At 38.2% G+C, this 26,241-nt stretch overlaps 1 protein-coding gene across 7 annotated transcripts in view; it reads left to right on the top strand.

The window, feature by feature from the left end:
• Positions 1-373: 373 nt before the first annotated feature.
• Positions 374-26,241, top strand: part of LOC125241829 (malate dehydrogenase, cytoplasmic-like) — a 48,405-nt gene continuing 22,537 nt past the window's right edge. For 3 of the 7 annotated variants that reach the window (XR_007178780.1, XM_048150486.1, XM_048150476.1), the window contains exons 1-6: positions 394-653; positions 2,615-2,972; positions 3,055-3,267; positions 6,017-6,173; positions 8,645-8,775; positions 9,763-9,896. Coding sequence is in view for 6 of the 7 variants with exons in the window: in XM_048150486.1 (XP_048006443.1) it covers positions 406-653; positions 2,615-2,972; positions 3,055-3,267; positions 6,017-6,173; positions 8,645-8,775; positions 9,763-9,879 (1,224 nt within the window). In the remaining variant the exon portion in view is untranslated. Of the gene's footprint in view, positions 654-2,614; positions 2,973-3,054; positions 3,268-6,016; positions 6,174-8,644; positions 8,776-9,762; positions 9,897-26,241 lie in introns of all 7 variants that reach the window. The other 4 variants (XM_048150506.1, XM_048150516.1, XM_048150521.1 and 1 more) reach the window with 4 other exon arrangements.

The following is a 26,241-nucleotide window of genomic DNA, read 5'->3' on the forward strand; positions in this document are numbered from 1 at the left end:
TACGTGTCACTCGTGATGACAGCTGTCAGTGTCATTTTATTCTTAAAGGCCCTTCGAGACAAGACAATCAAATTAACAATTTGGTAAAACATATAATTTAAGCAAAATTCCTTTTGTAAAACATTTGAATCATACATTATTACAAATAAATTCACGTGTATTTTGTTCACACAATGGCTTTGACTTTGAGTTAGTGGCCGTTAAGTCGAATTTAGCTTAACTTCTAATAGCGCTAACAGACTACCACGCCGCACCACAGCCATACTATGATGACTACAATCTATTATTTTATAGTTTGTTGCTTCTTGTCATATTCGTGCTTCCTGTATGTTCTCGGTGTTCTCGCGTTGTCAAGTGTTTGTCAGTTTGGTATGTTTAAGTGAGAGTGTTTTAGATAGGTTTATAATGAATTTCCAATGCGATTCTCCGCTAGAGCCATTACGAGTGCTAATAATTAATGCAAAATCTCCGGCAGCAAAATTCCTTGCGGTTAAAATCCTTTCAGGTGAAATCTTTGGAAAGAATCAACTCATCGATATTGTACTCATGGTTTTTACAAATGAGCAATCCAAGGCAACCAGTTTAAAATTTGAATTAGAAAAATGTGCGTTTCCCTGCACCAACTCTATCGAGATTTCTTGCAATTTGCCTAGGTTCGTACAGTCAACCAATTGGAACCCTAGGCCACTCTACAACCATGTCAAAATGACAAGCAGTAAGAAATTTCTTACAATCTGGCAAGCAATTATGGTCGCTCGATAAGTGATAAAATAGCAGGCCGTCCCAATCGCACTATATGTAAGTGCGATAGGGACGGCCTGATATTTTATCGTCTATCGCGCGACCATGCTTCCCGTGCTGATTTACTTATAACGTCACTGTGACATAGTTCTATAGTGGCCTAGGGTTCCAATTGGATGACCGAACATGCTCTTATTCATTTTACCACTCATATATCGCGTTGGTGCGTTCCTTTCGCACTTATGTACAGTCAACCAATTGGAACCCTAGGCCACTCTACAACCATGTCAAAATTATAAGCAGTAAGAAATTTCTTACAATCTGATTTATAACGTCACTATGACAGTTCTACAGTGGCCTAGGAGGCCTAGGGTTCCAGTTGGTTGATTGTACATGGATTTATTAGACGTCCACGTAAAAAAACTAAAATATGTCGAATGTGGCACCCCTTGGACTTCACAAAGTTCGAACTTGGCGCCCCTACTGAACAGTGCATGAGCCCCGGCTTGCTCTCCTAATAGATCCGGGCCTGCCTGCTACCTAATGTTCGATGTAACCGGATTAATCCTAATAAGTGCGTTTTCACATTATCCGATCCGATATCGGATGTCGGAAGGATTTCAAAGGCAAAAATCAAAGATGGCGGCTTAAATGTATGGGATATCGGTCCTACATATCATATCGGATCGGATAATGTGAAAACGCACTTAGGTCTAACTAAATTAAGTAACTACCTAGGAGGGTTGGAAAAAACTAGTGCCTACGCCAACTTTTGGGATTAGTTGTCAAAGTGGACCTCATGAGCCGTGGCGAATGCCGGGATAACGCAAGGAGGTTGAATGTTCAATGACGACTGTAATAAAATTGTACATTTTACTGATGACCATGACCATAGGCAGCTAGGTACCTACATAATGTTGTTAAAGTGCCGTTGGCTATGTGAGCGCAGTTTGTGGTGAAACCAGGGGCGGCTCACTCCGCGATTCTATCGCCGCGCTACAAGTATATGCCGGCGGCCGCGAGTTCGCGGCCCATTCAGTGGTGATGACCTTCGCGCGGCGCAATAGAATTCAATGTATGCTGCTCGTGTGCGGTCCGTTTGTTAATGTGGGTAAAAATTTAGAATGGTGGCATTTTGTGAACATCAAAGGGGTGAGCCTAATGTACTTGTATTATTATATATTCTGTTGTGGAACTCACACATTAAGACGCTGACAACACCCAATGACCTTGACGCTAGCGTACACTGTCTATTCGCATGGGAGTAAGTGAGAGCGCGATGTCACTACAACAGGGCGGCTAGGTACGAAAAGTACCTACGGAAAAATATTAAAATAAAATAGAAAGATGCATTATTTGTGCAATATGTTTCGTCAGTGTTTTAGATATGTATATTTTTGTTATTGTAATTTTAATTAAAGACAACTAAGTGAATAATTTAACGACATAGAACCGTAAAATGACGAACTCGAGACCTGTCTTTGCAATTTTTTTCTATCGAGCCGATTTCTTTAAATCGTGCATCGAGTACGGCTATGTTCGTTGAAATATAATGAATAATAACATATAATTTACTTGCCTTACTAAAACTAATAATTTGCCTTAAAAAACTGCGCAAGTAACATCAATTTTGCGCAGTTGGGTGTTGTCAGCCCCTTAAGTTTTATCTAGAATTCACGCTCGCAGGTACGCACATCCATCTCGCTCACGCAAATGCTGAGTGAAAGGTGGTGAAAGTGACACGAACGGTTCTTACGGAACCGTGCTAGGGGGGCCTTAATTGTGTGAGAGACAATTTGTTGTTGAATGTTAAAAATAAAATGTCTTGCCCAAACGATACATAAGATTTAACGTGCATTTTATTTGTGTCTAGCTTTTCAGATGCAGATGTGTTTTGCCTTTTAACAAATTTTGATAACCCTAATACGTTGAATTTTAACAAGGCGAATGATAACAAACAATTCGACATGTTAGATTTGATTATAAATGTAGCCAGTAACCTTGAAGAATCGATACCAGAAGTCCAGGCAGAAGAAACTGCTCAGAACATTGAAAAGCACAAGAAAAAAACAATTTTGCCCGAAAAGAAAGCCCGCAAGCCAATATTCATCACGGACGGTTTTGTGTCTATACATATTCTTCTGTCTTTATCGAGTTTACCCTCTGATATATTTTTTTGTCCTACACCTATAGCGTCCATCGCTAAATCTGTTTTGGGCGAACATCTAAAGGTGGGATTACGAAAATAATGTAATATCTCTGAAATCGTTTGTATAAAATGAAACGTTTTAATGGAATTTATTTTTTATTAAGGTCCAGTCCAAAGTCCTTAATAACGTTCTCGTTTGGGCCGCGAATGATGAAATATTTCACGTGGAATTTGAGAAACCACTGATTCTTGAGGACAAAATTGGCGGGGCGTCACCGTGTGACCGGGAAACTGTGGGCAAGAATATCCTGGCCTTATCAAACTTAGACCACACGCAGTTCAGTTCTTCTTGGCTGAAAAAGGATCTTATAGCGAAGGTAAGGTCAATATATTACATACATATTCTATATGGCTTCCAACAAAGATATACTTAATGTGTGTAATAACCACGGTATACATCCGCTTGTAAAATGCATTTTTATTTGCATTGATGGCAAATCAACTTACGGCTTGCATGATAGGAGGCAGCCTCTGTGACTATATGGACGCTTGAAACTTCAGAGGTAGGTAGTAGGTATATGTGGAAAGGAACTTGCGGACTATAGGTATACGTGACTATAACTACACGTTTGTTAAGATAACCGGCCGTCCCTTTAATTTCAAAAGTGCTAACAAACTACCGCACATAAGTGTGATCGAGAAAGAGTTATTTTTTCTTGCTCTCACTTACGTGAAAAAATCCAAGGTCGCCGTGCGGTACAGTCGTCGGTTAGCTACTTAAGAGTAGGTATAGGTACTGTGTGTATTTTTTGCGTCAATCACTTAAGATAGATAGTTGTCGATTAATCAACCCGTCTATTATCAGTTCCGCCCTTAGCCAATGGCTATGTTCTGCTCGTGAAAGCATGTCAGAAGTTTGCACGAGTAGGCAACAACCTGCCAAAACATTCAATCACGGCCATTGAGGGATTATGATATTGCCAATAAAGATTAGGACATAATACCTAAATTAGGTAATGTTTAAATATATTATTTTCTTATTTTGGACGTAAGGTCAGTCGGGGTAATAGTAACTACGGGGCAATTGTAACTAATCGAAATGTCTTCCATATTTTACATCATTTACTGTAGTTCCATATGTACTGATAGCGTATAAGCTCTTTCATCATTTCACCGTAGATGGTGTTTGTTGATAGTCCTAATGATCTCTTATCTACACAACCGTGAAGTTTTCGACGAAATTGGTAGTATGCGCGTGGGTGCCTCTCAAACATTCCATAAAAAATGTGATTTAACATTTTTTTCTACAGTTAGTTGCATAATTATTAACTTTTTTATGTTTGTATGTCTTTTAATCTTCTGATTTTCATGTTTTAATAGTATTTAAGCGATAGTTTAAATTGCCCCCCTTAAATTGCGATGGAGGCTAATTTCGACTATTTGGTAGTTTTAATTGCCCCGCCATATTTTATATGAAAATCAACAACACTAGTGATGTACTCGATTCGAGGTTTTGTATCGATATTAATTCCTCAATTAGTGACTCTGGCTCTGGAAAGAGCTAAAAGTATATTTTATTGAACGTCATTGTGTATTATCGACTATTTTAAGCATTTAGTCCCTTATTGGTCTGATTACGAACAGAGAATAAGGTGCGCGCGGGTACACTGTATGCACCTATAGACACAGTATCGACAGATTTCTAATAGGCACGATTCCCATCACTACTTAGTATAGAGACCAGTTTAACCTATGTAGATAACTAATCTACAGCGTGAAGGCAATCATTTGTCATTAAAATTACCTTTGATAGTTGTTTTAGGCAGTCAAAGTTGTACTTTATATTTTAGTAGTCGCAGTTCTCCCGCTTGACCTTACAATAATTTAGGCCTCGTGAACTCATTGAAACATACATTAAGCATATCCTCGTCCCGAGCGGCTAAAGAATAATAATCGCCTGCGGTGTTTCCGGACCGAGACGATATTGAAACCTTCTGAAAAGAGTTTGAAAAATGCCTTAAAAACAGAATCGACAAAAAAAGAACATCCAACCGTCTCCAAAGTACTCCAAACACAACAAACACTAAATGCCTAATAACAAAAAAGTTAATTTATCAATGCAATAATGCATAGCAACGCAAACATGAATTTTCATTTTTTCGAGCAATTTTTCCAATCTGTATCGATCGAGCTACTTACTTGCATAGCCAAAAAAGTTATGAGCTCTATTCAGAGCACAAGTACGTCTCAAAACCAATTATAAATTTCGGCAACCACCAGCGTACGCGGCTGTCACGTCACCATTGCCAGGCCATGCGGTCACGGCGACAATCATCCCAATTTCCTGAGTAAAAGCAAATTTGAGAAGAGCTTATCGTTTTAGAGCCCTCGGCACAGGACATATTTTGGTCACTGTTTAGAAAATAAGACTTTTTCTTCCCTGTCAGGGGAGATCCAAAGGACACTTTTCTTTCCTGCTAGGAGGGAATAAAAGTCTACTTTCTGTTTTCATTCTTGCATACATTTTTTATTATAAATAATACATGGCGACATGATCCTGAACATCTATCGTAAAGATTGGCCAAACATTGCCAAATACCGAGACGAAGGGCAGAAAGAGATTGAGGCCTTTGCCCAGTTGTGGAACACAACAGGATAAAAATATATGATATTTTGGAATATAAAAATTGTGCATAAAAGTGATATGGTAATCAGCACAGATGTCATATATACCATAGATCAAGCAAACGTATCTACTTAGCGTGTCAAATGAACTCAGTGAAATCCACTGAGTTGTCCGTCTTTAATCGCAGCTTGCAGCTTTCGGGCGTCAATTTTTGTAAGTTGAAGTCAATCAAAACATAAAAAATGCCTCGTTACGTGATATTCAATTGCAACAACACAAAAATTATGAACAATCAAGAGCCTGAAACATATTTAAAATTACAGGCAAGAAACAACTTCAGTACAAAATTTGACACGCTCGGCCCCTATATAAATAGATGAACTTGTTTCTTCTATATAAATAAAGTTCTGTGGTAATCAGCATGGGTCAAAATTTTGAATCCCTTCCAAAATACTAATTTTCTGAAATGGTAATGTGAAAACAATATTGTTGTTTTTTAGACTCTTGCAGTTGCCCGAAAGAATCCTTACGGAAGTATTTACAAGGCGGCATTGATTGCAAAAGCTTTGCAGCAGATTTGGTGGGCGCGGCCAACGAATTCGACACTTTACACTAATATGGGAGTGGTTAGCGACGGATCTTTGGAGACTATAAAAGGTATAAACGTTTTTAGGGTTCCGTAGTCAACTAGGAACCCTTATAGTTTCGCCATGTCTGTCTGTCTGTCTGTCTGTCTGTCTGTCGTCCGTCCGTCCGTCCGTCCGTCCGTCCGTCCGTCCGTCCGTCCGTCCGTCCGTCCGTCCGTCCGTCCGTCCGTCCGTCCGTCCGTCCGTCCGTCCGTCCGTCCGTCCGTCCGTCCGTCCGTCCGTCCGTCCGTCCGTCCGCGGATAATCTCAGTAACCGTTAGCACTAGAAAGCTGAAATTTGGTACCAATATGTATATCAATCACGCCAACAAAGTGCAAAACTAAAAAATGGAAAAAAATGTTTTATTACCCCCCCTACATGTAAAGTGGCGGCTAATATTTTTTTTCATTCCAACCCCAACGTGTGATATATTGTTGGATAGGTATTTAAAAATGAATAAGGGTTTACTAAGATCGTTTTTTGATAATATTAATATTTTCGGAAATAATCGCTCCTAAAGGAAAAAAAAGTGCGTCCCCCCCTCTAACTTTTGAACCATATGTTTAAAAAATATGAAAAAAATCACAAAAGTAGAACTTTATAAAGACTTTCTAGGAAAATTGTTTTGAACTTGATAGGTTCAGTAGTTTTTGAGAAAAATACGGAAAACTACGGAACCCTACACCGAGCGTGGCCCGACACGCTCTTGGCCGGTTTTTGTAAGGTAGTTACGAGAATTCCCTAAGAGGGTTAGGTAGTTTTGACGTTAGCAGTTATCAATATTATACCAATATCCTCAAAAATACAGCAAAGTAACGTAAACTATTTTTAGGGTTCCGTAGTCAACTAGGAACCCTTATAGTTTCGCCATGTCTGTCTGTCCGTCCGTCCGTCCGTCCGTCCGTCCGTCCGCGGATAATCTCAGTAACCGTAAGCACTAGAAAGCTGAAATTTGGTACCAATATGTATATCAATCACGCCAACAAATTGCAAAAATAAAAAAATTAAAAAAAATGTTTTATTAGGGTACCCCCCCTACATGTAAAGTGGGGGCTGAGATTTTTTTTCATTCCAACCCCAACGTGTGATATATTGTTGGATAGGTATTTAAAAATGAAAAAGGGTTTACTAAGATCATTTTTTGAAAACATTAATAGTTTCGGAAATAATCGCTTGTAAAGGAAAAAAAAGTGCGTCCCCCCCCTCTAACTTTTGAACCCTACGTTCAAAAAATATGAAAAAAATCACAATAGTAGAACTTTATAAAAACTTTCTAGGAAAATTGTTTTGAACTTGATAGGTTCAGTAGTTTTTGAGAAAAATACGGAAAACTACGGAACCCTACACTGAGCGTGACCCGACACGCTCTTGGCCGGTTTTTTTTCACTTACAAATCTCACAATTAACTCACAAGTGAGGTGAAAATATTGGTATCTTTCGCTTGTTTGGTTATCAATATTGGTACGTGCGGTTAAACAACTTTGCCCCCTTGTAAAACAAATAACTACACTATAAGTACTAATAGTAACCTCATATGGATCTCTGAGATCCAAAATGCACTGAATTTTGTTATTAGGTCATTCTGATTTTTAGTTTCAGCCCGCAACTTATCAACTGTGTGTTTAAGTAGTTCTTATTTATCACAATACTTCACAATTGCTGTGGATACCTACAATTTCTACTCATTATTTGGACCGTAAAATGCGCATAATTTCTGTAAGATATTAAATTGAGCTAATAAAGGTTACAAAGTTAATCGTTAGAAGTTTCAATTTTGCATTTAATTTTGCATAATTTCTGTAAGATATTAAATTGAGCTAATAAAGGTTACAAAGTTATTCGTTAGAAGTTTCAATTTTGCATTTAATAGACCGAGACAGAGAGCCATACATACGCACGAGTTTTTTGGTTTTAAGGCACAGACAGAACAGAACCCTAAAAATACCGCGAGTAGGCGGTATAAAAAAATCTTACATGCCCAAGTAAACAGAATAAACAAAACACTTAGCAGTTAAGCCAACTCGTGTTCTTGTTTGTGAACGAGCGAGGTAATCCCTCTGTTTCTGAGGAAATAATTCTTAGATTTTTGGTATTTGTACAATAGACAAAGGATGAAGGTATCTAGTATAGTCGTCGGCTTTTTGTATTGTGCTATAAAATAATGTTAATAGTTGGTTGTTTTACAAGGGGCAAAGTTGTTGCTTAACCACACATGCATTGCGATACGATAAACAAGAAATTCGAAACGAGTGGCGATAAATTAAAACACTAACGTAGAGAGTAGCGAATTACTTATTCGCACATGTATCGTATATACAAAGTTTTACTATATATTTTACAATGTTGATATATGTAGTTGCGTAATGAGATTGAGATCATTACCTAACGAGTGAGGTAATACAGCGCCATATTTACTGTAAAACAAATAACATTGACCTAATGTTGAGAATTAACGAAATGGAAAGGAATTTAAAAGAATTTAAGTAATTAACTTTTTTCAGGGTTTTCTTACGTATTGCCCGTACAGTTTAGTGGTGACGGTTGGAGAGTAAATGATCGATTTAATGAAGATGTTCATCTCAAACAAGAAATAAAAAGAATAAACAAAGCAGTAAAAGGATTTCATGAAAAGGCATGTATACGTATTTCTTGACATTAAGTGTATGGAGTGTACAAGTTTCTAATGGGTCGGCAACGCGCATGTGACACCTCTTGAGTTGCAGGCGTAAATAGGTTACGGTGACCGCCTTCCATCAGGCGGACCGTATACCTGTTTGCCACCGACGTAGTATTAAAAAAAATCTTATGGAGTAAGTAATACTGCCAGTGACAGTGGAATGCATTAGGGTAATTTCGAAAGTCGTATAAAAATCACCATTATTTCCATCATATCAAGATTCCCCTTTCGAAATTAATATAATGTAATGCACTAATGTACTTGTACTTGCACTAATACACTAATGTAATGTGTCAGGAGTCATAGTCATATAGAGACTAAAAATTTGTTTCGGGATCTTTGCGCTCAAAGTAATAGGTATTATAATTATGTCAGTATGAGGGAGAAAAAATACAATATCGGCACCGGAAGAGTTTAGAAGTTCAAGGTTTAAAACTAATGTTTGTCTATAATGATAATGATTGTAAATAGGTATATAACAGAAAATTGGGGACTGAAAATAATATTTCATTTCGCCATCGACAGGGCGCTCATCCACACACTATTAAGTTTTTGGGTAAGTTTATTATGTTACTGTAAAAGACCGAAGATCGCCAAAATCTCTTGAAAAATCCCCCTTGCAACCTAAATGGTCGCGTACCGTGCGGTTTCAGAGGAATTTCCTCCCGCGGACGCTCCGGCTGTGGAATGAGCTCCCTGGCGAGGTATTCCCGATGAACTACAGTATGGGGTTTTTCAAAAAAGGAGTGTACAAGTTTCTAATGGGTCGGCAACGCGCATGTGACATCTCTTGAGTTGCAGGCGTCCATAGGTTATGGTGACCGCTTTCTATCAGGCGGACCGTATACCTGTTTGCCACCGACGTGGTATAAAAAAATTCATGCCATTGTCATCTGCTTGCTCAAGACAATAATTATAACTTCGTTTATCTACACTCTACAGTTGATACCTTTTTGCAAGAAAATGTTGTCGGAGTTGGGAGGTTCATCTTTGCTTGTAGTGGAAGAAGAGGAAAGTCAAGATGACACAACACGAAACACTGGAAATCTGCAAATGTAGTACAACAACAGCAAATGGTAAGATTTTACTTTACTCGTACAGTCAGGGACTTTAATTGTTGATCCACTTCTAGCTCATTTTATACTGGTACGTCATAGCTTAACTATGCTATGCTTAACTTGAAATGACCAGTATAAAATGAGCTAGAAGTGGATCTACAATTAAAGTCCGTGACCGTACCTGCTGTGTGCTACTGTTGATGATTGCACTTTTTTAAGTGTTATATGATACATGATTATTCAATGATTCGTCACGGAAGCACATTTGGGAAGACATGTAATTATTTTATCATATATTTTCAATGTGTTTTTAAGCGGTAACACTACTATATACATATGTACCTACGTATAAAATACAAACTGAAATAAGATTATAGAAAGAAAACGTGACGGATACCTCCAGTGGTGAAGACCGAATTTAAAACGGCGTCTTTAGCAATCCGGCCGGGATAACGCCCACATTTACCCCCTCTTAAGTGTAATACGGGTATTATGTATAATGCCCGGGCATTATGAACAACAAGGCCAGAACGCAGCATTTTTTAATGATTTCCCAATTTTAGGATCCCTTGGTCACTCAGACAAAATAAATGGCATCTTATTTTAGTTTCTGATTAGTCAGAGAATTTAGCTGCATGGAATATTTACTATGCCAGCAAGTATCAATATAATATTTTATTACGGTTTCTCATAACCACAACTTCATAATTACTTTGACCCATAAATAATACTTAGACTAGTTAAATATTAAAACGCGTATGAACTCTTATTACCGAATTATCGATCCATTTTTAGGGTTCCGTACCTCAAAAAGGAAAAACGGAACCCTTATAGGATCACTCGCGTGTTTGTCTGTCCGTCGTCACAGCCAATTTTCTCCGAAACTGCCGAACCGATTAACTTGAAATTTGGCAAACATATTTAAACCTGTGACTGTGACCCAAAGACGGACGTGTAATTTAAATTAAGAAAATTTAATTAAAGGGGCCACTTTTGGGGGGTAAAAGTGAAATTTTAAAATCAAAGTTTCTAGAACTATATTGTGTTACATATCAAATGAAAGAGCTTTATATAAGTACTAGCTTTTGTCCGCGGCTTCGCTCGCGTTAGAAAGAGACAAAAAGTAGCCTATGTCACTCTCCATCCCTTGAACTCTCTCCACTTAAAAAATCACGTCAATTCGTCGCTCTGTTTTGCCGTGAAAGACGGACAAACAAACAGACACACACAATGACCCCCCCCCCCCCCCCTTATCTCCGAAACTACTAAGCGTAAAATTTTCAAAAAAATACACGAGATAGTTTTCAATCTATAGATTACAGGAAAACCTATTAGAAATCTACAGTAAAGCGTAAGTCGGACTTAAAAAAAAAATCAAATTACGAATTTCACTCACTGCCGCTGCAAATAGTTACCAAATCTCTTGAAATTGTGTGAGCACATTTGAATATTACATATTTAAGGGTGAATCAACTTTTTCTTGCCTGTTATTGCCATGGTTACGGTCCCCTGAGTCACGCTGGTTTTATGCAAAATTATGCTACTGAAATTATGCAAGCATGCATGTAGTCCATGTTTGTAGGTGGCAAATTAAGGAAAGGGCTTGTTCTACACCAGAAAAATGCATGTTTATATAGTTTAAGTAGCATAATTTTGCATAAAACCAGCGTGACTCAGGGGACCGTAACCATGACAATAACAGGCAAGAAAAAGTTGATTAACCCAAACTCATTTCTGTTCCGTTTTATTCAAAATATCGATTATTCGCAAAAATTACTTATGTTCCTATTAAAAAGGAGGCGCTTAAGCCCTTCTTGTAGTGTACGGAACCCTTGCGACGCGAGTACAACTCTCACTTGGCCGGTTCTAGTAGCCGATAGTACAAACATTATTCTCCTATACTTTCTTGTAGATATGTACTTAATTGTTTTTTAGCATTACCTAATATAAGGTAAACATTCTTGCCAGGATTTATTTTTTAAACGCGTTTAAAAAAATACTACTCACTACTACAAGCAATAGTTATTAGTTTTACTTCCGATTCCAAAACTATGGAACGGGAACCGAAGCGGATGTGTAATGATAAATCAGCAGTTCCGTCTTTAAGGAGCAAGAACCGGTGATAGGAAGTGCCAATTATAATTGGGCAGTTACGACCGAGCACGTGGACTAAATGTACTTTAGGCGAACGAAACGCAGTTTGGCTTTGTCATGATACTGCGATAGAGAACGCTTACGAACCCAGGGGGTTACCATGACGTACTAAAGACGTTCAGTTTAGGTTGAGAGAAAGGGACACAGCCATAGCAGTTACATACTCGTAGCTCCGTCCCTCTCTCTCTCTTAACCTAAACTGAACGGCTTTAGCACGTCATGGTAACCCCCCTGTTCTAATTTTGACACGTTTATTATCCTGCTCTGAATTGTAAACCTTATGGCTGCGACTTTGTACCTAATTAGACTTGTTGTGATCCATATTTGAGAACACTGGACAGTTGAATTTGTTAATAAATGCCAAAATTCTTCAGCCATAAACTTTACTTTTAACTAACACATATCGAGGTCGCAGTTTTAACATTTTTTAACCGATCGAGTTTACCCTGAATTAAAAATCTAACTTAAGGTACAACGGGGCAAATCTCGACTGGGGGGCAAATGAAACTGATCCATTTTTTTCGGACTGATACATATAATATCACTAGGAACCACTAAAAATCAACAAATAAATAAACTTTTTAACAAAAAATAAAACCGCCTTCAAAAATAAGCGCGTTACAAAACACGGAGAAACTAAAAAGCCAAAAATAATAAACCTTTCAATTCAGATTTCTTATCGTATTGCAATAAGCTAAACATCCAAATTATAAACAAATCAATTATTTTTGGAGTCGGTACCAGCCTGTGTATGGTTGGGTGGGGCAAACAGGCAATAGCAAGGCGACGAACAGGTCTGGTACCGACTACAAAAATAATTGATTTGTTTATAATTTGGATGTTTAGCTTATTGCAATACGATAAGAAATCTGAATTGAAAGGTTTATTATTTTTGGCTTTTTAGTTTTTCCATTATTACTCTATAATGTTGAGTGCTATACGAGTGGGGCCTGTAACAAAGGCGAAGAATTGAACTGTAGGCTATTCTCCTTATACTGATCAACATTTGTTCGGCGACTTTTAAAAATAACTTGTATTTTGATTTTTATCACCCTTGAAAGTTTTCTAAGAGGTAATGTATTGCGAATTCTGTTAAGTCTAAAGTGTGACAGACAACGTCAATGACAACAATAATGGCGTACATTGAAGCTAATATTTATTTTGTATGAAAAATTAAAAATTTAAAGACTTCATAATTTTTAAAAGTCACTGAACAAATGTTGATCAGTATAAGGCACAGTGTGGGATCAGACCTCATTTTTGACCATGGTCTTTTTATTGTAAAAACCGGTAGCCTAGACCAAAACAATGCTACGACTAAAACTCCCGAATGTCAAATATGACTAGTTTACGAGAAATATTTTTTTGAAATTTAGGGCAAATGAACCCGAAAATTGACTAAAACTCAAAATATCCTGAGAACGGTATCGATTATCAAAAAACACTTTTAAGAGAACTTATAGAACTACCAATATACTATCGTATGAAATAATCAGCAAGGTCCTAGCATCATTCATATCGTAAGGAGAATAGCCTACAGTTAAATTCTTCGCCTTTGTTACAGGCCCCACTCTGTATATGTCCACTGAACACGCCTACCATATATAACCGGTGGACACTCTATTTAATAATGCAAACATTGTAAAACATGGGAAAAATGGGCCAGTTATATTTGCTCCCCAGTCGAGATTTGCCCCGCTGTACCTTACGGAATTTTCGGTACAGATATAGTGCGAAAAGATTTGCCTTCGTATTGTTACGGAAACGTACGAACGTGTCATGCTATTTCAGTCAGCGTCAGTACAAGATGTACTGACATTGACTGATCTAGCATGACAAATACGAACGTTTCCGAAGGAAACCCTTTTCACACTACATCTGTATGACTGTAAATTAGCCGTTATAAAAACCAAAAAACTAATGTGGTGTCATGTCATGAAACAATTGCCTTATTCTATTCCTGGCTAATAAAACGGCTCACGTTGTCATGTAGACATAAACAAAGGCTCTATAGACACTAATTATATTTATATTCTTGAAGGTTCGGCATTTTATCAAATATCTTCAGTAATGTACTAATATAATTTCATACCAAACTTTAGAAGACCATTGATTTCCTCAGCAGTGTTAGTTTAGATTTACAAATACACACAGGTAATTTTATGGAATGTAAAATATTAATGCCATTTTTACCCCAAACGATTAAGCATAGAAAAGCCGACGAAGTGAGGGCAGCACCAGTGCACCTATCACCTAGTGAATAAAATCGTTGTAGAACAGCTTATGTTCGATAATAATTGCTTGTATCATTTTAATTGAGTGTGTGTTTAAATTGATTTGATAAAGAAGAACTTAAGTAACTTTCTTGTTCTCATCCTGAATGGGAGTGTGAAAGTGTGCTGACCACAAATCGTAGTATATGCAGATGCAGGTAAGTACCTAGTAAGTGATCTGGGCACACAGCAAAGTTAAATTGCTTTCGTCTGTGACAGAGCTGTGTTAACTAACGTAGGTGAAACGGACGTTTATGAATAACACAAACCCACGATAACTTATATATAATCTGAACCTCACAAACATTATTATGTAGAATAAGATGTAGTTCCAGGAAGTAGTTAAACAACTAGAGCTTTGAAATCTCTTTATGTATCTCTCTACTTTGAAGGTTGCGTACTGTTATAGATCTAAAAATATCCATTGAACAGTTTAAAAATAACAACTAATAAAACCTCGTTATTAAGGTAGGCTACGATCCATCGTGTAGCTTAGTGTTCCAACACAGGACACAATTTTAATAAAAAAAATATTGTATCCGGTTATGAAGATCCAACGCTCTCAGCCGCTTACGCTCAGTAAGTGGGAGAGAACTCAGGCCTCAATATTGGTGCTAGCAAGATACGCTGCGAGCGAGTATTATTATATTTATTATCATCACTACACTATAAAACAAAACCCCACGTCATGTCTGTCTATTTGATTGTTTGTCTAATGCCGCCCAAATCGTTTTACGTTTTACCATACCCGCCGGCGTAGCCGAATGCCCAAACGCTCACGAGAACATCTGTTTAGCTATCTATCTCTATCGGTCTTGCGTATTGGCGGGACAGAACCAGACTGCATTTCTGTCGGCGTCTGTCATCGACGATTGCCATTCGGCTACGCCGGCTGTCCCGTGCGAAGCCTAGTATCAATTTTATTATCACATTCAGTGCTACGCGCTACGAGCGTAGCCGATACTAGTAACACGAGAAAATGCGCATATTGCGCATACATCCCCCGATGTCGGGTCAGCTCAGCGGCAAAGAATGTGTTAAGTTCGAATGCCGCATACGGCGTAGCGCAGCTCGGCGAGAAATTTCCTGCTGCTGTCGGCGATATAATAGGCATTGTGTTTATAGCCCCGCAAGTGGAAAATTACCTTAAGGAAGTGTTATCGACATTTCATATCTAGGATGCGTGTGGGTGCATTTCGATGAACCTATATCTAATTAGAACAGACAGCTTACGTAAGACCAGGGGCGGCTCACTCTGTGATTCTATCGCCGCGCTACAAGTACATGCTGGCGGCCGCGAGTTCGCGGCCTAATCAGGGGTTGCGCGCGTTCTCGCGGAACGCACGTTCGCACTTTCTATTGTTACTTTACGTTGCGAATTTTTTTTAAGGTTCATATGCGTTGTCCTCGTGTGGAATGGCTAATAATGTTTACTTAAATAAATATCTTGAATAAAATAAATACCATAGGACATTTTTACACATATCTACTATTGATTAAGTCCCCCGGAAAGGTTCAATAAGGCTTGTGATGATGGAACTTAAACAAAAATATATAAATACTATATATATACCTAGAAAGTACCCAAGACCTGAATATAACAGTATAACATTTTATTGAGTATTAATTTGTTTTAATCCATAGGCAACCCTATCGCCGAACGCCGCGCACGTGCGGCTCATTTCTTTGTTAGAATTTTGTAGGCATTTAAAAAGGCGGCATGTCGCGAACATCAAAGTAGTGGGCCTTCTGTACTTGTACTATTATATATTCTGTGGTAAGACGTGTATAGGCGAGTCAACTCGAGTCGAACGTAGTACATTTAAATTAGCCTCTCCTTCAAGCAAATTAGTAGGTAAGAGATGTTCATTACATTCATGTTTTACATAACATACAGAGTTATTGACTGTCGAAAACTATTAAGGTCAATCATACCGTTGAGTCGGTCAAACTAAATAGTGATAAGTAGTTATAACATTATATTTTGTGTTTGCGACCGTATGTTGCGCGAGACAAACCTTGCTGGTTTAGCGATACTTTTTAAAAAATATTATGTAATTTGTGGTGTTTAAGTAAAATAAAATAAATAAAAATAATAAAAATCAAATCGCCAGACTATCAGTTATACCTGCCACTCGCGGTATATTAACGAGAGTAAATCCGTAAGGTACAGCGGGGCAAATCTCGACTCGAGGCAAATTTAACTAGTCCATTTTTCCATGTTGAACAATGTTTGCATTATTAAATAGAGTGTCCACCGGTTATATATGGTAGGCGTGTTCAGTGGATACATGTAGAACTCAACATCATAGTGTAATAATGGAAAAAAATTAAAAAATGGATCAATTGCCATTGCCCCCCAGTCTAGATTTGCCTCGCTGTACCTTATATTCAAATATATCTCGAAAAGATCTTAGGCACTGTCACGTTTTACTTGTAACTGCGAGGCCGTTGCCGCCCGGCCGACCCATCGTCAGTAATATAGTTTCTTAAAAATATCTATTTGCGTTTCCATTCTTAGAACACGGTCGTCGTCGCTATAATATTAATAATCTTGTTTCCAGAACGTTCTTTCATATCTGCTTAGTTAAAATATATCACTAAGTTGTATTCGGATTCCACACTTTACCGCGATAGTTCCAAAAATACCCATTATTAGGTACAACTTCATATTAACTGACATTCCAAAGTCTTCTGAAATGTCTGAAAACCGACCAAGGAAATAATTAAATACTTAAAACAAAGGCATGATTGAACATCAACTCTTTGATGTTTTTTTCTAAAATTAGAAAAGCGTTAAGGGTAATATTCTGGAATTTTAAATATTAAGCGAGGTCCCAAATTAAAAAAAATCGTTCGACACTGTGGACAAGAGAAAGCCATACATACCTATAGAATCGCAAGTATTCGTCATTGTCATAAGGCGACGGAGACTACTTACAATCCCCCGGGCAGTTTATAAAGAAATAAATAAATATTATAGGACATTCTTACACTGATTAACTGTGTCCCACGGTAAGCTCAAGAAGGCTTGTGTTGCAGGTACAGTCAACTACAAAGAGATGTATCCACGTTAGTCTTACAAAATGCAGGAACTTTTAGTATGCAAAAAATATTTACCCTTGCTTCGTGACATTTTCAGTATCCGACAAATCTTACACTATCATCGATTCGTTTAAAGTGCTATAATTATGTATCCAACCAAAGTTCCTATGAATGTATATCTGGAACCTTCATTTATTACCTATCACTATGTCATTACAAATATAAGTCATATTTCAATACTCTAAAGAAATATATCCATTTTGAATAGTTTGCCAGACGCCAACAAAGAAGTATTATTTCTCCAATAACATGAGATAGATGTATGCAATGACAAGTCTGCACTGCTTTCGTGAGTTGTCAGTGTCAGTCAGACATCAAAGCGATCATTGTAATCGCACATATTCAAATCTTCTTTATAACAGGTTACGGCACAGACATAGACTAAGAGCTGGCTACGGAAAAAGGCATGTAATTTATAGAGCCATGAAATCCGTCTCGTTAATACCCCTTACTATCATTATCAATAAATCCGGGCGCCTGGCAGCTGTTTAGTGATGTTTGTGGAAGCTACGTAGGAAAATAGGTTTGCAATTTAAATTGCAATTCAAGAAACTAACTAAAGGAATTTCTTGGCTATATAAATTGCATTCTTATTTTCGTAGCTAGCTCATACACCCACCGCTGAATGTATTAATAATTTTACACTTACTAGACAGATTCCATGGTTCTATAAATTGCATACCTTTTCCGTAGCTAGTTCTCCGTCTATACGTTTTTTTTTAACGAATTGAAATGGCGAACAGAATTAAGACGCAAGAGGAGTGGTTAATTCTCCACTTACAAACGCTACTATTTCCTCCCTGGGTTTTGAAACTAGAGCAATGATTTTTTTAACACAGAATATTATTATTTTGAATATCGGTGTATCGGACAGTTTTGATTTTTTTGATATTTTTATTTTGAAAGACCCACATTTTCAAAAACGGTCTTATTGATTATGGCGGAGAAAAAGGTGTGATATTCAAAATTAGTAAAAATTAGCAAAAAAAAACTAAACAAAAAAGTTCTCAAATTTTGTTCCGATTGATTAAGTTTTGGAGGAGAAAATTGTTGAATGCGGCACCTCGATAGACAACTGTTTTCTATTAACCCAGTTAATAACAAGAGTATATTTAACGGAGGGGCCTTTGCTTGTGACCTTTCCATTTTAGCACTTTAAGCTCCTGTTGCCTCTTAACAAACTACGCAAAGAAGACATTAATTTTTTGTTTTCAAATTTGAAAATCTCTTGTTTGGATTCTGTTCTGAATTTAAAGATATTGGCTACATTTCTTTGTAACATTTGGAGTTTATCTTCATTTGTCATTACGCTGAGATAGGCAATAAAAGAGGTTTATAAGTGTAAATTAAGAGGAAACGTAGTCGTATACATCATTGTGGCATATTAAACGAATCGATGATTGTGTAAGCTTTGTTGGATACCGAAAATGTCAAAAAAAATCAAAATCAAAAATCAAAATAATTTATTCAGCAAATAGGCCACAGGGGCACTTTTACACGTCACAAGTACATAGGTATTTAAAAAAATATTTAAAATTGAGTTGAAATTACAATTGATACTATTATATACTAATTCTAAGTTCTAACTAAAGTTAACTCTATACAATTAATTAGAGATGTAGAAGGTCTCTAAATGTCGAATTACAACCAAGAACTACACTAAATTTTAATATAAAAAGTACAAATACAAAAAAAAAAAGTCTAAAATTACTTTAGAGGTGCAAATGACTCTAAATGTCACAACTAAAAATAAAATGTATATCTACTTAATCTAATTCTCCTTAGAGATGTATATGGTCTCCATGAGTCAAAATCATATATTTAAAATATTCACTAAAAGAAAGGAAACAAACGACAACCGAACAAAGTGTCCTAATTTAATAAAAATTAGAATTAAAGTTACTAAGTTATAACAGCCCCAGTAAGCTTAAACAGACCGGTCTTCACAGACGGCACCCGTTCACGAGTATGACGCGTATCTCAGCCATCGCCTCCCTCAACCTTTATTCGGGAAGGTGGCGACCCGATCAACGACGCCACCGAAGCAAAGACTTTTAAGTGTGCATGACATGTTCAAGCTGCCAGGCTAAATTAAATATTCAAATAATAAAACATAGCTGTAAGACACTATATTCTGTGCTCGTATGTTACAAAGGAAGGAAATATAGATTTATACAATAAAATTAAAGTAAGATAAACATTAAACATTAAACACATAATCTTGGAGATGTATAAGGTCTCCAAGTGTCCACAACTAAACTTAAATAAAAACAATATAATCAGACGAGAATATGTTCTCATACGTCAATTGAACACTAGTATGCTTAATTACACAATGCAGAGAAAATGAAAAAATATATACGACTTCATTCATCTATTGACAAGCAACCACCTTAAAGGCATCCCTATCATCTATAAAATCCTTCACAGTGTAGTACGCCTTACATAACAACAAACGCTTAATGCGTGCCTTAAATTTGTCAAATGGCAAATCCACTATATCGGTTGGTACTTTGTTATAAAAACGTGTACAGTTCCCGACGAAAGACGTACCAACCTTACGGAGACGGTGGGCGGTCACAGCAAGTTTATGTTTGTTCCTTGTGTTATAGTTATGGATGTCACTGTTAAGCTTGAATTCGTGGATATTTTTCCGAACATACATAATATTTTCGTATATGTATTGAGAGGCAACGGTAAGAATGTTCACCTCTTTGAATTTTTCTCTTAAAGATGCTCGACCGCCCAATCCGTAGATTGAACGGACTGCTCGTTTTTGCAGCACAAAAATAGCCTGAATGTCTGCAGCTTTTCCCCATAACAGGATCCCATATGACATAACACTGTGGAAGTAGCTAAAGTATACCAGCCTGGCCGTCTCTACGTTTGTTAGTTGTCTGATTCGCCTTACTGCGTAAGCTGCAGAACTAAGTTTGCCAGCTAAAGTGGCTATATGTGCATGCCATTGCAGTTTTGAATCCAAAGTGACTCCAAGGAAAACCGTTCGATCTTCAAATTCCAGCGTTTCACCTTTCATTTGGATCTTACTGTTATTTACCTGCTTAACGTTCGGAAGCGCAAATCTGATGCACTTGGTTTTCTTGGCGTTTAGAAGTAAGTTATTCGCCGTAAACCAGTCTGTTATGCTAGACAGTGCATCGTTGATGTTATCGAAGCTGCTTTCCTTTCTGTCAACTTTGAATATAAGAGAAGTGTCGTCAGCAAATAACACTATATCATGTTTATCTTGCACTAGTTTCGGTAGATCATTAATGTATACTAAGAACAGGAAGGGACCGAGAATTGAACCTTGAGGCACTCCAAGTGCTACCGGTGAACCTGCTGATTGAGTCCCATTGATAACAACTCGCTGAGTTCTGTCGGAAAGGTACGATGAAACAAGGTCAAGGGCAGCAGCTTTAACCCCATAGTGGCTCAATTTTCTCTTTAAATTCTCGTGATCAACGCAATCAAAGGCCTTTGATAGATCACAGAAAATTCCAACAGCATCTTGAGCTCTTTCCCAGGCGTCAAAGATGTGTTTTAGAAGTACCACACCGGCATCAGTAGTTGAACGACCTCTGGTAAAACCAAATTGATTATTGTCAAGCAATTTATTTCTGTTAAAGTGAGACAACAACTGATTAAGAATAAGCTTCTCAAAGACCTTACTTAGCGCTGGTAATATTGAAATAGGTCTAAAGTTGGTCGGGTCTGATTTCGTTCCTGATTTAAACAGCGGGATAATTTTGCTGTGTTTCATAATATCAGGAAAAATGCCAGTTTCAATACATCTGTTGAAAATCTCAGCTAAATAGGGTGCGATTGATTCTACTATTGAGTGTAATACTTTAACTGACAAGCCCCATAGATCTTCAGTTTTCTTTAAATTTAAAGATCTGAACGTTTTAATAACTATGGTCGGAGTAACATAAGAAAATGTGAATATTTCTGAACATTCTTCTACTTTAGCTTGCAGCATTTCTTCAGCGACAATTGGCGATGAGTTAAGAGACTTTGTTGTCTCTGCCGGTATATTCGAGAAAAATCGCTCGAAGTGATCTGCAACTTCACGGTCGGAACTTACTAAAGTATCAGCAACTCGTAGGTTGTAGTGCCGTTCTTTTATTTTACGCTTTCCTGTTTCACTGCTGATCACTTGCCATGTAGTTTTAACTTTATCGCTGGAATTTAAGATCTTTTTGGATAAATAATCAGCTTTAGCGGCGACACACATCCTTTTAAAAGATTTCGAGAAATTCTTTACGTACTCTATAAATTCCGGCCTTTTATCAGTTGTTCGCAGATCATACAAATCATAGAGCCGGCGTCTCTTATCGTGAATATCCGGCGTAGCCCAGTCGCTAAATTTAACCTTGACCTTGCCCTGCATCTTCTTGGGGATGAAGCAGGCATCAAATTCCTTTTTTATACAGTTAAACAACTCAGAACTCAGACAGTCAGGGTTCTCTCGGTTACATGAAAGAAAAGGTAAGTTGTTCCTAATATTACGATTGAATGACTGTAAGCGCCTTTCGGAAATCAGTCTGCACACAGTGTCTTGTGGAATATCCTCTATCTTCCCGCCAAAAGAGGCTTTTAGTCCACAGTGGTCAGAACTCAAGGTGTTTATTACAGATTTACTAATCGCAATATCGTTACTGAAGATGTTGTCTATACATGTTGCACTGGTTGCCGTGATTCTAGTTGGTTCACAAAATAAATTTACTAAATTAAAAGATTTAAAGGTATTTAGTAACCTTCCACACAAAGGCGAATTTTCTAGCAAATTAATATTAAAATCGCCACATACAACTATAGTTTTCTGACTTCTAAAAACACGACTAAGGACTTCATCTATAACCGATTCAAATACATTATAGTCCGCCGATGGGGGCCTGTACACGCATACAACAATAAATCGTTCCAACTCGACACAAGAAAGTTCTATAACGCGTTCTACAGACAAGTCAACAATGTCTCTACGCTCTTTACTTTTTATACTATGTTTAACCATTATCAATGACCCGCCGCGAATGCAGGATCTTCTGAAGAAATAACTAACTATACTATGATTATTGTAATTAAACATAAATTCATGCCCTTTAAGCCAGTGCTCGGTTATACAGAGAATGTCAATATTCGAGGACTGTAAAAACAAATCTATTTCGAGTTCCTTGCTGGCAAAGCCTTGAATATTCTGGTGAACTAAATTTAATAACTCGGTTTCACTAAGCATACTAGCATCAATACGAGCAGAGCCGGCCGGTGCAGACGTTGTCGTAGCGGTTAGTTTAAATACAAATCACCAGGCGACTCCGTCTCGGAACCCACGCTACCGAGACATAAAGAGCTACGCGAAGTAAAACTACTAGACGCCGCCCTAGATACGACGGAGTCCTCAATATTATATGCTAACAGGTTAGCACAATCCACAAGACATCTTTTCGGTAGGTAGGTTCTGTTACAGGGCATTACAAAATCATATATAAATTTATTCGTATCAAAATACGAAATCGTACTACTATATACTGAGAGATTGTACAACAAAGAATTATAATGGTAAACTCTCTTATTCACCTTTCTCGACCTTCTGTATGGGAGCGCACACATAATTATTTTCCCTACCTCTCCCCGATCGAGCGCCGACAGAGTAGCGGACAAATTTAAAATATCGCGTTTAGTACAGTCTAAACTGTTCCCTACAAAAACTATAAGCGTCGAATCGCGGTCAAACTCGCCTGCAGAGATGCACTCGACCAAACTCGCGACGGTGGCCCCCGGGTGACAGTGGTTGATGACGCGCCGGTGGAGGCGCTCCGCCAGCAGCGCGCCCAGCCCGGCGCCCGCCTCGTCGCTGTACAGCACGGCGCGGGCGCGGGCGGCGCGCGGCGGCGGCGGGGAGCACGCCGCGGCGGCGGCCGGGGGCGGCGGGGAGGATGGCGGCGCGAGGCGGGGCGACGGCGGCGAGACGAGGGGTGGCGGCGCCGGAGCGGGCGAGACATAGGTCAGCAGCGCCAGAGCCAGCGTAGCTAGGCTGGGCGGCGACGAGGCCGGCTCGACGAGGGCCGGCGGCGATGGAGCCGGCCCGGCGATGGACGGTCGCGATGGAACCCGCTCGACGACGCCCGGCGGTGACGATGGCGGTTGAGCCGGTACTGGCGCAGGATCCCCGAAGCTCGAGACGGGGTGAAGGTCTCTGCTGGGCTCGAGCGCGGGGCTCGGGCGCGACGCGAACAGCGCTCGCAGCGCGGGCGATCCCGGCGCGGCTAGGACGGCACGCAGCGCGGGCGAACTCGGCGCGGCGGGGCGCGTCGGTGGCCGTGGTGACTCGAAGCTCAGGTTGTAGCCGCTGCCCGGTTCTAGAACATTATTCATAAAGGCTATGTACTCCTGTAAAGCTTTACTTGACAATTCATCCCTATTAGTTAAGTCTATCAACTTTAATTCTAATTTTTTTAATTCATCGGAGCGGAGATTCAGCTCCTCAGTTGTCCTGTCTAGTTGATATTGACAGTTTAAAAGTTCCTCGCTGAGGGAAACACTTTTACATTTAGATTGCACTGTCTTAAACAGTGAAGTATGACGTTTCAGCAAAAGCTTTGATTTCTTAATGAATCTGTTCAATTTCAAGTATTTTTTAATTTTATTGTTACCTTTCAATGTAACTCTAACATCACTGTGGTCCTCAAATTGCACAGAATTTTTAATATCTAAAGTTTCTATTATTGGAGAGGACACTGTACTATCAAGAACTAAATCTACATCAAAACTATTTAATTCAGCAAAAATACTCATATTATTGTCAGCGGGCACGGGGTTGCCGGAGCAATACTTGCAAATATGTTTTGATTCCGACTCCTCCAGTTGCTGTTGCAAGTCCCGGACGCGTTGTAACGCCAGCTCGTGTATATCCTGGCATTACTGGAACCGGTTGACAATGGCCTGCAGTTCATCGCGCTGCCCTTGCAAGTCTTCATACTCAACGTCTTGGTTGGCGAGTTGATTTTTTAGTGTTGTGTTTGTTCTTATGTCATAAAACAAGGGTAAATATTTTTTGCATACTAAAAGTTCCTCCATTTTGTAAGACTAACATGGATACGGGTCTATATTAATTCGCATAACTGAATACTCCTAATATGAATTGGCATACCGTTTATTACGCATAACGTTTAATACGCATATCATTATTTCGCATAACAGATTTCGTATAATGCTAATGCGCATAATGTAAATTGTTATAACAATGAATTGGTATAAGTATAATAAGCATAACTTTGTTTCGTAGAATGTTTAAATGGCATACAAGAAAATTATATTTTCACCACACTAACGGGTTACGGCTTACTTTTCTGTTCGAAAACAGATAGCAAAATTGCATTTTATCCACAAGAGTGCAAAGTAATTTCATACAAATTTTACCTTGATGTCTTAAGCTAGCTGATAGAATTTTACCTGTAAATGATGATTTTGAATCATAAATATTGAAGAAATCGATGGATTTGATTTAGTTTGATGTTTTATAGTCAGTATTTTGTTCGTGTTGGGGTGGTGAAAAATTTGGTTTTCAAACTCGGTGGCAATGTTTAACGTGCTAACGTAACGTACGAAGGTTAATGTGCCTTGAAACCCTCGCAACGCTCAAGATTCCACTTGTTGAACCACTCGGTACGCTCGCGGTTCAATATTGGAATCTTCCGCTTGCTCGGGTATCAGTATCGGCACGTGCGATCAGTGAAAATCTGAACGATGAAATGATATTATTTAAATACTATCCATTTTCAATTTCTTTAGTAAGGTACAGCGGGGCAAATCTAGACTAAAAGGCAATTGTAACTAATCCATTTTTTCCATTATTACACTATTTCCATTATTCCATTATTACATGTAGGTACCCACTGAACACGCTTACTACATAACTGGTAGACACTCTATTTTCTGAAAAACACTTATAAAAAACGAAAAAACTTAATAAGTAATGTATAAATAAAATAAAGACTCCTTAACTCAAATAATCTTTTTAATTTAAGATTAGCAGATAAGTTCATAGTTGCATGTAGGTATATGTTTCTTAAAAATAAACAGTTTTTTTTTAATAATGCAAACATTGTAAAAAATGGAAGAAATTGACCAGTTACATTTGCCCCCCACTCGAGATTTGCCCCGCTGTACTAAGGTACCCCTATTTTTTTCATGCTTAATAAGTGAGACAGAATAAAATTAAACACTCAAAATCGAGCGCTCGAAATTGGAAAATCAGCCCCTGATTGATCCAATCGCTTGCTCCATACTGTTAGTATGACAATTCATTTTAGGATAATTAAAGTTATACGAAATAATAGTATGCAAATTTCAATTATGCAGATTCATTGTTATGCGAAATAAGAATTATGCATTTTTAATATTATGCTTATTCAATGTTATGAACAATTATGTTATGCCAAATCTGTTATGCGAATTAATGATAGGCGAAATAGAGGGCACCCCATGGATACATCTCTTTGTAGTTGACTGTACAACGATATATATAATATACAAATACTAATAAATACATAGAAAACATCCAAGACTCAGTAACAAATATCTGTGCTCATCACACAAATAAATGCCCTTACCGGGATTCGAACCCGGGACCGCGGCGTAGCAGGCAGGGTCACTACGCGCTAGGCCAGACCGGTTTGCTTGTTTGCCACAGACGTAGTATAAAAAATCTATGAGGCCCAACCAAACACTTTGAGAATGTCTGAATTCGAATTATCGAAACGTTAATAGCATTGATCAAAGTGCGATTACGGCGATCCATCGAGCAGATCCTTGCCCGAGGACGAAGG

The sequence above is a fragment of the Leguminivora glycinivorella genome, chromosome 2, assembly GCF_023078275.1.
Source record: "Leguminivora glycinivorella isolate SPB_JAAS2020 chromosome 2, LegGlyc_1.1, whole genome shotgun sequence".
In the NCBI taxonomy this organism is placed as follows: Eukaryota; Metazoa; Arthropoda; class Insecta; order Lepidoptera; family Tortricidae; genus Leguminivora; species Leguminivora glycinivorella.